At 47.7% G+C, this 12964-nt stretch overlaps 1 protein-coding gene across 1 annotated transcript in view; it reads left to right on the forward strand.

The window, feature by feature from the left end:
• LIMCH1 (LIM and calponin homology domains 1) overlaps window positions 1–12964 on the forward strand; it is a gene marked incomplete at its 5' end in the record, with an annotated part of 198638 nt that overhangs the window by 142222 nt on the left and 43452 nt on the right. The window contains 5 exons of the mRNA XM_081959722.1: window positions 1706–1936; window positions 4813–5127; window positions 7656–7919; window positions 9844–10089; window positions 12747–12782. Coding sequence (XP_081815848.1) covers window positions 1706–1936; window positions 4813–5127; window positions 7656–7919; window positions 9844–10089; window positions 12747–12782 — 1092 coding nt within the window. The remainder of the gene's footprint in view (window positions 1–1705; window positions 1937–4812; window positions 5128–7655; window positions 7920–9843; window positions 10090–12746; window positions 12783–12964) is intronic.

Below are 12964 nucleotides of genomic sequence, written 5' to 3' on the forward strand. Positions count from 1 at the left end.
TGCCAAATGGCGGGATAATCGGTTCTCCCAGCGAGTTTCAGAAAAACATATCTCTCCCAAGATCTGCCTGTTTCAGCGGCTTTTAAGGCAGATAAAAAATGTCTCGTTTTGGGGACAGAGTCGCTGTGTCAACATTTTCTAGTCTGCCTCTCCAAAATGAGTCATGTCTTGGAAAGGTCTCTGAAGAACATACATATCACGACTGTCAGAGATGCCAGCCTTGGGCTTGGCAAAGTTCTTAGCGCCAGTAAAAACTCCCACCAGCTGCTATATTTGGAAACAAAACTCTGAATTCACGAAGAGTGTGGGAAAGTAGGCTTCGTGATTGTCAAAATTAGGTATTGTCGTAAACCTAGTGGAGGAAAAGGCATTGATAGTTTGGCTCTGCAGAGTTTGAAGCTGTAGAGAGCACCTTGAATCTGGACATTCTAGGACAGGGGTCCCCAACCTCCAATCTGTGGCCCGACACCGGTCCACGGCAGGCCAGAAACTGGCCATCGCCAGCAAGCGAAGCCCCATCTGCAAAACGCATCAATGCGTGTAACCACACCCCCTCTGGTCCCCCTCTCTCCACGGAACCTATTCTGACTGGGACTTCCCAAGGGCACGAAGCAAACTCCTGGTCCCAACAAAAACCCTTTTTATTAGTTTCCTGTGAATTCTGCTCATTTACCTCCAGCAAAGTCTTTCAAAGGAGGATTTACAGTCACAGACCTTATCTGGCTTGGAGAGCTGCCAGGCCGATGCCTGCAAAACTTGGCAAGGAGTCTCGGAGAGTCCCGAACCAATTAAGTGAAGTAAAATGTATCCTGCAAACTCCCCTCCCCTTTTGCTCCTCTTTTATTTCCTCTGGGAGGGGCCATTCATCCTCCACCTGTGTCCTTACACCCATGTCAACCCCTGTTCTTTAGCTGTTCCCTTCGTCTGGCAGCTCTGCGCATGCACACACTGGGAACAGGCTCCAGCTGTTCCTCTGCCTCACTGATGTCTGACTCTGAAGGCAGCTGATAACTGGCATACGGCCCTGGCCCCCTCTCTGTGTCCGACACAGAGCCCTCCTCAGAGCCTTCCCCAGACTCCAGGACTGGCCCATCTTCCTCCCCAACCTCCTCACTGTCCGAATCTGCTGCCAGCTCTACTGGCCCCTGGCGGGCCACAACAAAACCGGTTCCTAGCGTGCAAAAGGTTGGGGGCCACTGTTCTAGGATCTTAAGTTAGCTCAACTGTACCCTCTCTACTTTCACATTCTCACATTACATCTTTGCCTTTTCTGAATTAAAGATGTTATCGAAGATGTTGAGTTAGGGTTAGGGGATGCTAGCCATGAGGATTTTGAAACCGGGGCGTAGAAACTGTCGGAGAGCGTGCCCAACACACCTCTTCACTTGCCCAAGCAGAGGGTTTGTTTGCACGCTCGCTCCATTTCCATCCCCTCTCCCGCCCGTCCGCAAAGCCGTAAACATTGGGGGAAACTCCGTACTAAAACTTCCCAGTAAAATAACAGAGATCGTAAGGGTAACGGTGGTTTTTTCCCCAAAATGGCGGATACCACTCAAGAAGTAAACAGCTGGCGATGGTTCTGTGCTCCTAATTAATGCAGTGCTGCAAGTTGTAAGGTTGGGACTTCACTGATGGTGTGTGATTTGTCCTTGTCTTGTCCTATGAAATCCTTCTTCGGTGCATTTTGGTACGAATATTACACTAGTGGGAAAAAGGTACCCGTGATGTCGGCCGAGCGAGAGACGCTGAAGGAAGGCCAACCATCCTTGCAGGACGAAGGCACAGCAAAAATTCCTGAGACACACAGCCATGGCCTGGCTAAGAAACCAACCCAGGCTAGCTCTTCTCAAGCGGACTTTCTGAGTTGTGGGAAAGCATCTATCACCCCAAAGGATAAAGAGATGTGGGATCGACTGAAAGTTTCAGGGGAAATGAGGTATGTCGACGTAGAGGAAGATAAGGTCGCGTTTCTGATGCTGTAGCCAGAATCTTAATGTAGATAGTCCTCGACGGACGATCACAATTCAGCCCGAAATTTCTGCTGTTAGGTGAGACATTTGCTAAGCTGATTGTGCCACATTTTATGACCTTTCTTGCCTCCGTTGTGAAGTGAATCACTGCAGTTAGCAAGTTAGTAACAAGTTCAGACAGTGAGGAGGTTGGGGAGGAGCATGGCCCAGTCCTGGAGTCTGGGGAAGGCTCTGATGAGGGCTCTGTGACAGAGGCAGAGAGGGGGCCAGAGCCTTATGCCAGTTATCAGCTGCCTTCAGAGTCAGACATCAGTGAGGCAGAAGAACAGCTGGAGCCTGTTCCCAGGGTGCGCATGCGCAGAGTTGCCAGACAAAGGGAATAGCTAAAGGACAGGGGTCGATTTGGGATTAAGGCCACAGGTGGACGATGAATGCCCTCCACCCAGGAAATAAAAAAGGAGCGAAAGGGGAGTGGAGTTTGCAGGAGACAAACAGAAAGTCCTCGATTTACAACAGTTACTTTCGTGACCGTTCAAAGTTACAACGGCACTGGAGAAAAGGGATTTATGTCCCTTATGGTTTTTCCACCCTTAACGCCCGTTGCAACATTTGCCCATGATCACCGAATCGAAATTCGGATGCTTGGCAGCTGCCTCATATTTATGACGGCGGAAGATTCCCGCAGGGTCACGCGATCCCCTTTTGCGACCTTCTGACCCGCCAAGTCAGCGGGGGAAGCCAGATTCCCTTAACAACTGGGTTGCTCATTGAACGACCGCAGCGATTCACATCACAAGAGCAGCAAGGGAGGTCATAAAATGGAGCGAACGTCGCTTAATGAATGTCTCATGAATTTTCACCTCAACACGTTGAGGACCATTTTCATGCTTCATGAATCTAGGATGCCGATCCTTCTATAAGCTATCAGGGAACTAATCCCCCCCTCCCCCTCCCGGTGGCTAAAGATAGGATGCTGTGGCCTAGAGGTGGCGCTCTCGCCTCACAATCAGAAGGCTGTGAGTTCGATCCTAGGTGGAGGTCGATATTTCTCTCTCTGGGCAAGATGAGAATATATCTGCCGAACAAAACTCTGCATTGGCGACAGGTAGGGCAGTCGGCCAGTAAAACACTCTGCTAGCTCCATTCAGTTTCCCAGACTCCACCCTGCAAGAGATTATGGAGTTGTTAAAAGAGGATGATGATGATGATGTGGCTAAAGATAGCATCCTGGTCCACCTTTGAGGCCGTTCCCATCCTTTTCTGATCACATCTGTGCAGTAACCAGGGAAATCCCTTAATTGTTAAGATTGTAGCCTTGAATAGAAAGCACTTCACTTTCTTCCGATGTCTGAATCTCAAACTTCCCACGTCCTGGCATCCCTGTTCAGGAAGCAGCTGTAACAACAACAGGCCCCGTTCTGTCCCATCTTGCATGGCAAGATATCAGAAGCGACTTCGGCTAGACGGTAGTGCTTTACTATCAAGTGTAGCGGAAGGACGGTGGGGGCCTGATCTCACTTTTGAAAAGCGGCCCTGTGTAAATTTACACTCCCCAGATTTCCACTCTGCCCGCCTTCCGTTGGGGATCGAATGAGCTGCTATTCAGGGGACTCTTATCTATCATTTTTCTAACTCTGTTTGCCACAACTTTGAGGAGTATATATTTTTATTATTACTCAACGTCTCAGTATTATTGTTTCCCTCACATCAGCTTCTCCGATCTCCCACATCCAGATACTCCTTAAATATTTTAACGTTGCAAATATTATTTTTATTTCCACTTCGCCTTTTCATCCAAACTTTGTTTGGCTTCTTGTTTTCTTTTGTATGCTTCCAATTTTTTATTTTGGGATGAGAAGGAGGAGGAAGTCCGAAAGGAAGTCCCAAATGTGATTTTTCAAACGGCAATTAGACTTTTATCGGTGCGTGTGTGTGTGTTTCTTTGAAAACATTTCACTTCTCATCCAAGAAGCTTCTTCAGCTCTGACTGGACTAGTGGGGAATGGAAGGATTTATATTCCTTGCAGACAGCTGGTCATTTGCTCCAAAGAGAAAACGAGGAAGTCCAGTTGCCTTGTGAAAAAGCACCTTCGGGATAACCATGGATGACTGAGAATCTCTCTGCAGACTTTTAGCTATACAATTTAGGATGAACACGTTCCCCATTCCAGTTTGGGCACTCAGTGCCAAAAAGGTTCCAAACTTCCAAAGTTTTTAAGAAAATAAAGGGAAAACAAGGTGGTGTTACAAAAGGAGGGAGGGATGGTAAACAAAGCCACCCAAACTGTCTATTATACCCTATTAAGTGAAATAATAAATGTATAAGAATGATAAGTGTAAAGAAGAATAACAATTATGTGGATGTATACTTAAAAGGGCATGTAAGAGAATAAAAATAAATAAATAATTCTTTGAAAAGAAAAGAAAAAAGAAACCTCCAAAGCCCAGGTAGAAACAAAATTAATTGTGTTCTGTCCTTCAATCAAAGCAGTCAATTCAGCGAATTTAGCCATTTGGGGAGGTTCACTATATTCCTTCTCTGCTTTCCATTCAGGAAACGTTTGAAGTGTATATCTTTAAAGGGGTCCATGCCATTGTGGGGGTTTGTTTATTTCCTCCTCCTGCTGGGTGACGTAGAATGCAAAGTATTCAGGTTTGCTAAGCTTCCCATTATGCAAACCATTGGTGCAAATTTTCTTTTGACACTACTGTTAAAAACCTTCGATGCTCCTTGTGAAAGATAAGTGAACATTCCTCTTTCGCCTTTCCATGTGGCTTTCATTATTTCTACTCCTCCTCTTCTCCTCTTTCTCTTTCTCTCTCTCCTGCTCTCTTACGTTAGCGAAATATCGTTGCCCGATTCCGATGGGCGCAAGTTATCAGTCCGGGATGTTTGCGCTGAGGCCCGGAGGCAACGTTCCAGCACTCTGAGTCAGTGTGAAGAAAATAGCAAAGAAGCATCAGATGACCGTTTCCCAGATCTTGAAAGAGATGATATGATGGTTAGAAGATTCGGGATTTTTCCGAAACCGATTAGTCCTCTTAACCCGGCTACCCATTTAGCGACTTGTAATGCTCCGTTGAAGTGCCAAAGAAAGGTGGTTGGTCAGAGGGAGCCGAAGCTTCAGCCGAAAGCAGAAAAAACAGAGCGGTTATTGTGAGCTTCTTACGCCTATTTTTGCATGAAAAAGTTTGAGGGGTATTGCTTAAGCAGAAAGAATGAATTTAACACGAGGGGAGGCCAATCGAAACCAATCCGGTGCCATCATATTCTAGTGCAGGGGTTGTCAGGGGAAATTTCACCCTGAGCTAACGAGGTGTGAATCGACGGCTTTCCAAACAGCATATCTTCAGAAAAAGCGAAAGTAAGACCCAATAACATGTTCTAATTAAAAACAAACTTTAATATAAAAAATATATTATAAGAAATAAACAAATCTATCTAATTGTTACATTTTGGCAATAGCAATTGTCGTCCACCTTCTTGGCAGACGAACAGAAGAACAAAAGTAAAGAAGTCTCTGGAATGTGTGATGCATTAAGAAACGTGTTAAGAAGCATGCGCACTAAATCATTGCTGATAAGGCCTATGACCTGCGCAGTAATATCTCAGTTCAGCTAGCAAACAATTAACGCAGTGACAGGGGTATCAAACTCAAGGCCCGCGGGCCGGATCCAGCATGCAGTGTGGTCGGATCCAGCCCGTGGGGCCATCCTGGAAAGTGTAAGGGACCACCCCGCATTGCTTCGGCCCGGTCTACCAGCATCACTTCGTCCTGATCTGCCCAATGTAAAGAGGAAATATCAGGCCAGCATGGCTTCAGCCTAGTCTACCCAATACAAAGAGGAAGCATAACAGCAGTTTGGGGAGTGGCGTTAAGCTGGTCACGCCCACCCAGCTAGCCACACCCCACCAGCTCGCCACGGCCAGTGAGTGGCTTCAAGCTGGCCACACCCACCCAGTCAGCCACGCCCACACCACGCCAGCCCCCCCAAGGTCAACCACAGCCCTGATGCGGCCCTCAATGCAATTGAGTTTGACACCCCTGCTCTAGCAGAAGATAACCAGTACGATAAAAGTTTTAAGAAGACAAGAGACATGTGGAGAAATGATCACGTTTCACTTAGTTTTCCCAAAGCTTTACAATCGCAGCCGATTTTCTGCAGGTTCGCGTGTTAGGTCATAAGATGAGGAAAACATATAGTTGTACGTATATGTTTGTGTCCTTTTGCTTACTGTGTTGTGCAGAAGCACAAAAGAAAGAGGAAGTTGTCGTACGCTTCATTTGTCTGGCTTGGGTTTTGCATTGTGACTTCATTCCTCCAAAGAATTTTTGCAGGATACTGTACATCAGGGCCGTTGTGAAATTCATTTTTTTAACTACCAGTTATGTGGGCGTGGCTTGGTGGGCGTGACAGGGGAAGGATACTGCAAAATCTCCATTCCCTTCCCACTCCTGGGGGAAGGACACTGCAAATTTCCCATTTCCTCCCCACTCCAGGGGAAGGACACTGCAAAATCCCCATTCCCTCCCCATTCTGGGGCCACCCAGAGGTGGTATTTGCTGGTTCTCCGAACTACTCAAAATTTCCGCTATCGGTTCTCCATAACCTGTCAGAACCGGCTGAATTTCACCCCTGGATCAGGGGTGTCAAACTCAAGGCCCATGAGGTGCTTAGATCTGGCTCATGGTGCCACCCTGGAAACAGCAAAGGACCCGCCCACGGTGCCTCTGCCAGTGAAAATGGAGACCAGGAGGGTTGCAGGAGGCCGTTGCAGCCGAAAACGGAGCTCAGAGCCCGTTTTCACTGGCAGAGCGCTCAGGCCCCCACAGGCGCTCCCCTACACTAGTGACCTCGTGCTGGCCATGGCCCCCCTGGCCACACCCACCCTGGCCCCCCGAGGTCAAACACAACCCTGATGCGGTCCTCAATGAAATTGAGTTTGACACCCCTGCCGTAGATACTAAGTATAAAGAATGTCATGATTTGTATATGGCTGTACTTAATTTAGGTATTTATTATACTGGGGATTGCCTAAAAGGGAGCCCCCCTCCCAACCTTTGGGGCACCAAGGACCGGTTCCGTGGAGAAAGCTTTTCCCGCGGACCGGAGAGGGGCATGGTTTTGTGTGCTGCCTGCGTCCCACGGATGGGGCTTCGCTTGTTTGTGCGGCCCAGTTTCTGACATGCTGCGGACGGACCTGGAGTTGGGGACCCCTTTTTTAAGAGGAACTTGGTGAGTCCTATCATGATTTTGCAAAGAGCTTAAAATCCATGGACTCCCCAGGATAAAGCATGCTCACCATTAGGTACTTACAAGCATCTTGTGCATTCTAGATCTGCTTCTCAGATGTCAAAGCAGACTCTAGTCCTCAACTTACAGCCAGCCATTTAGTGCCCGTTCAAAGTTAGGGCGGCACTAACAAGTGACTTACGGCTCTTTTTTCACACTTACCGACCTTTGCAGCCTCCTTACGCTCACGTGAACAAAATGTGGCTTTTACTTACGATAAGCATCCCGGTGTTGTGCAATGCATCGCCACGTTTCCTGTTGGGCTTCGGACAAGCAAAGTTGAGAGTGGGTCGTAGGTTCGAGGACTTTATCTGGGCTGCATGCCGGTTCTGTAGAATCAGGCTCGGCCTCCTGCTAGAGAATAAATGGCGCTCATGGTTGCTTTAACAGAAATCCCTCACGGCTTTGCGTGAGCCGTGAACCTGGTCATGGAGCGCCTTCGTTTATATCAAAAGATCGCAAGGAGGATAAAAACGATATGGAGAGTGAGAAGGCGGGAGTTCAGAATCCGGAGAAAGAGCATGCTATGTTGAGAAGCGCTGGAGCTCTTTCAAAGCAGACTGAATCCAGCGTAGGTCGGTTGGTTCCTCTTCGTTTCTCCAAGCAAACCAACGTGGAGGAAAAGTTACTAAGGACTGAACAGCAAGCGAAGAGGTCAGAAACCTATTCTGGGATTGCCCCCCCACTCCCTTTCCCTATCTATTCATACACAACAAGATTTCTGTTTTCAGTTAGCATCCCTTTGCTCAGGGGTGGGATTCAGCCAGTTTGGACTGGTTCAGGCAAACCGGTTCGGACCGGTTCAGGCAAACTGGTCCACTCCGATGGTCAGATGGGCTTGCCTGTCCTCCCGCCTGCCCCTGCTCTTTACTTACCTACATCCTCTCAGCTGATTCGCGCGGCAAAGCGGATTGCCGCGCCTCAGCTATGTTACTCCCCAGAAGTAACATGGAAGGTCCCTTCCAACGCTGCTGTTCTGCATCTTTGACAACCTTCTGCATGTCAAATTACCAAAGATATAAGTAATTTTTCTTCCAGTACAAATTAGTTGAAACAAAACCACCTGCCATGGTGGTGCAAGTTCTGCTAAAGGGGGTGCAGAGCCACAGCGCTGACAGGCAAAATGGAGGTGCAGATGGAGTTCGCGGATGTAGAAATTGTTCGTTTGCTCTTGTTTCTATCTTTGGATGGCACAAATCTTTATTTATTTTGCCATTTACGGTCTCGATGATACACTGGCCACCCATAATGCAGCCTTCAAAACAAGTATTCCTTTAATTAAAGCCAATATATAATTTGTTGGTGCCAGTCTACTGCAAAAATACCCATTCGCAGTTGACTTCAGTTAGATTGGACAGGTGTCCTGCTTCTGCCTGGGTGGCATTCAGAAGTACAAATAGCTGAGAAATTCTGTCTTTTAATTGTGATTTTAATGCACGCTGTCAGGGTTCCAAATAGCATCCAAAAGTAAATCAGAGTCCGAGGCAAAGGATTGCTCAAAGTTCCAATTAATGAAGAGAGCCATGCTGGCACATCTGGGAAAACCCGAATCTGAAAGCTTCCCGGTTTTCCCCACCCAGTTGAAAGTTCAAGATCTTGCCCCCCCACATCCACAAGTCCATCACACGGTCCAATCTCCCACTGCCATGCTGGCAGTTCCACCCATCCAGTTCCGATCAGGTGCAGAGGTGCAAAGACAAAGGATGACCTTGGCTTTCTAGACAGAATTTTGTTATGGCTACCTAGCATCTAACGCCATACAATCCTCCCTCCCATTTTCCCCATTATAGAAACAGCATAGTAGATAGAAGTGTGTCCCAAAAGGAACCTGGCTGCAGGCCTGACACATGCTCTCCATCCTTGGCTCTTTGTGTTCTGATCTGGGCTTCCCAAAATCACGAAGCAGACGCCTTGTCCCAACAAAACCCCTTTTTATTAAGCTAAGGTGAATTCCTCTCATTCACATCCAGCAAAGTCCCGGCAAACAGTCTTTCAAGGGTGAATTGACAACCAATGACCTTATCAGGCTTGGAGAGCTGCCAGGCCGATATTTTTCAAATGCAATGATGTACAAGGAAATACTTGGCAACGAGTCTCTGAGAGTCACGAACAAATCTTCACACTAATTAAATAAACTAATGGTCTCCTGCAAACTCCAGTCCCCTTTTGGTCCTCTTTATTCCCTCTGGGAGGGTTCATTCACCATCCACCTGTGCCTTTACTTCCGATTCGACTCTTGTTCCTTAGCTGTTCCCTTCTCCTGGCAGCTCTACGCATGCACACATCGGGAACAGGCTCCAGCTGTTCTTCTGCCCCACTTATCTCCGACTCCGAAGGCAGCTGATAATTGTCGGACGGCCCTAGCCCCCTCTCTGCCTCCGACTCAGAGCCCTCATCAGAGCCTTCCCCAGACTCCAGGACTGGTCCAGGTTCCTCCCCAACCTCCTCGCTGTCTGAGTCTACCACCAGTTCCGCTGGCTGCTGGCCGCTGGCAGGCCACAACACCTTGGGTTGGAAAGGGGTGATTTACAAATCTACCCTGTATCCCACTGCCAACTAAAACGGACTCTTCTTTTAGTGTCCTGGCGACAGATTCAGTGGGAGCCGAACAGTTTTGTGCGGAGATCTGTCAAAGCGTGGCAACGCAGCCCTCGTACACACCGGAGTACAAGAGACCTAGCACGACAAGTTTAGCACAAGAGGACATATGTTCCGTTGTTGACAAGGACACACCGGGGGCCCGTGTAATCCCAGCAGAGATGCAGAAACATCTGGAAATAAATGGCAAACATCTTGCCACCCTAGAAGCTGAGCCTTTGCAAATGTGAGCCATTATCCAGTGCAGACCTTGCATCCTAATGTCCCCTATCCTCTCGTATAAAGTGTGTTGTGTAGGGTGCATGATGCATTGTGTTGTACATTAACATGCATGTGTGACAGTAATGAGCTTTTGATGCAGGGGGGGGGGGAATTCTGCCGGTTCGGACCGGTTCAGGCAAACTGGTAGCTCCGGAGATCAGCTAGGAGCGAACCGGTTCGCTCCTACGAGCAAGTGAGCCCCCCCACCTGCCCCTCCGCTTTACTTACCTTTATCTTCTCAGCTGAGTGGATTGCTGCACCTCAGCTGTTTTCCTCCCCAACCAGTAATCCGGAAGGTACGCATTCTCTAAACTGCGCACACAGGTGGAACGCATGTCCTGGCGTGTGCATGAGTGAAGTGAGTGTCCGTGTGCGGAGCATGCGCTCAGCGAACCGGTTGTTAAACCAGTAGGATCCCGTCCCTGCTTTGTTGTTAATAAATCTACGGCAGTTGGGCTGTGTGAACGGTGGTCAGAGAAACGGGCGCATGTTCTGGAGAACTTTGGTGTAAACGTTAAGTCGCTGCGATTTTCTCCGGAGATCAGAAGTCTGCTAATTGCAGCTTATCAATTGTATATCATCTTGCAGAAATAGAAAGCAGCGTGCTCATTTGCAGCATCTGAAGCACTTCGGGGTAAAGGCGTTGACCCGCATTAATTATCGCAATAGTACGACCTGTGTGGTGACTATGTAAAGAGCCGTGGTGGCGCAGTGGTTAGAATGCAGACCTGCAGGCTACTTCTGCTGACTGCCGGCTGACTGCAGTTTGGCAGTTCGATTCTCACCAGGCTCAGCCTCCCATCCTTCTGAGGTGGGTCAAACAAGGACCCAGATTGTCGGGGTCAAGAGGCTGACTCTGTGAACCACTTAGAGAGGGCTGTAAAGCACTGTGAAGCGATAGATAAGTCTAAGTCAGGGGTGTCCAAACTTGGGAACTTTAAGACTTGTGGACTTCAACTCCCAGAATTCCCCAGCCAGCATAGCATAGCTGGCTGGGGAATTCTGGGAGTTGAAGTCCACAAGTCTTAAAGTTCCCAAGTTTGGACACCCCTGGTCTAAGTGCTATTGCTATGTTGTTGGTTTGAGCTCCGAGCTTGGCGACTTGGTTGCAAACATTTCGTCCCCATTCGAGGAGACGTCGTCAGTGCGCTTTGGATCGTCTGGGGGAAACCCTGGCCTTCAAATATCTTTCTGAGTCCCTGGTCTGATTTCAGGTTGTGTGTTTGGCTGGCTGTAGTTGCTGCGTCAGTAGGCCTTGGTTTTAACTACCGTTTGTGTGAAGGTAAATTAGTGCCTGTGTTGTTGTTTGGATGGTCAGGGGTCCCCCAGACAAGCACAATTCAAAACGCACCGACAACATCTCCTCAAATGGGGACGAAACATTTGCAACCAAATCGCCGAGCTCAGAGCTCAAACCAACAACATACCGTATTTTTCAGAGTATAAGACGCACCGGAGTATAAGACGCACCAAGGTTTGGAAGAGGCGCATTTAAAAAAAAAGTTTTTGTACTCTGTAGACCTAAAAATGGCCCATTTTTTGCAAAAACAGGCCCGCTTTTGTTTCCAAAAAAGGGCATGCATAGCCTTTAGGAGGCTTATAGAGTACTCCTGGGGGCTGAGGGGGCAAAATTGAGCAAAAAACGGCTTGATTTTTGCTCATTTCTACCCTCCACATTCCCCAGGAGCACTCTGGAAGCCTCCTAAAGGTTATTCATGACCATTTTGTTGAAGGGAGCGGGGTTTCGAGAGGCCAAAACTGCTGTATTCAGTGTATAAGACGCACCCAGATTTTCAGCCTCTTTTCTGAGGGAAAAAGGTGCGTCTTATACTCCGAAAAATACGGTAACTACTAATCCGAGCTACTAATATTGTAAGACATGTGTAGTAACTGCACGTGTGTGGCTGATCTCAACAATACAGGTAGTCCTTGATTTTCAACCATTCATTTCGTGACCGTTCAATGTTACAACGTTACCGGAAAAAGGGACTAGGGCCATTATTCACACTTACGACCGTTGCAGCATCCCTCATGATCAAAAGTCATCTGCTTGGCAACTTACTTGTATTTATGATGGTTGCAGCGTCCCGGGATGATGTGATCCCCCTTTGCGTCCTGACAAGCAATAGGGAGGCCAGACTCGCTTAACAACTATGTTACGAACTTAACAACTACAGTGATTCACTTAACAACGGCGGCAAGAAAGGTTGCAAAATGGGGCAGAGTTCACTTAATAAATGTTTGGCTCAGCAGCCGAAATTTTGGGCTCAATTGCGGTCGTACGTCGAGGACTACCCGTCTATTATTATTACTGTTATTTTATCAGCTCTTCTGTTGCTTTCTGCCTTCCCTTTCACACTGTGACTTGCTAACAGGATAATTGTGAATTCTGAACATTTTGGGGTTAATAAAAACAACTGCTTAAAATTCTACCGGGTGACAGAATGAACGTTTGATTTCGTGCAGCATTTTTCTGCAAGTTTGAATGCTCTGGTCAGTTCCCCTGCCTTTTAAAACTTTTATTTCACATTAAAAGCGATTGCATTCCCTGCAAGCCGATGCATCTGAATCCTTCGTGGCCCTCCTGGCCCAGCATTTCTAACTTTATTTCTGATTTTATAGATCCAGCTGCAGAGCCCCTGTGTCTGACGATACGGAGTAAGTTGTCGTGTGCGAACTTTAGATACTTAAAAACCGCTCGAGCTGCATGCTTCCTGCACTTCCTACTAACTTGAAATGCAGCTGATTCACTTCGGTCCTCGTGCTTTCCTTGTCCTTCTGCAGCGCTGGTGGAAAATACATGTGCTTTCACGTATCCGTTCGCTGTGGCATTAAAATTC

This window comes from Natrix helvetica (assembly GCF_964273705.1).
Source record: "Natrix helvetica genome assembly, chromosome: 7".
Taxonomy (NCBI): Eukaryota; Metazoa; Chordata; class Lepidosauria; order Squamata; family Natricidae; genus Natrix; species Natrix helvetica.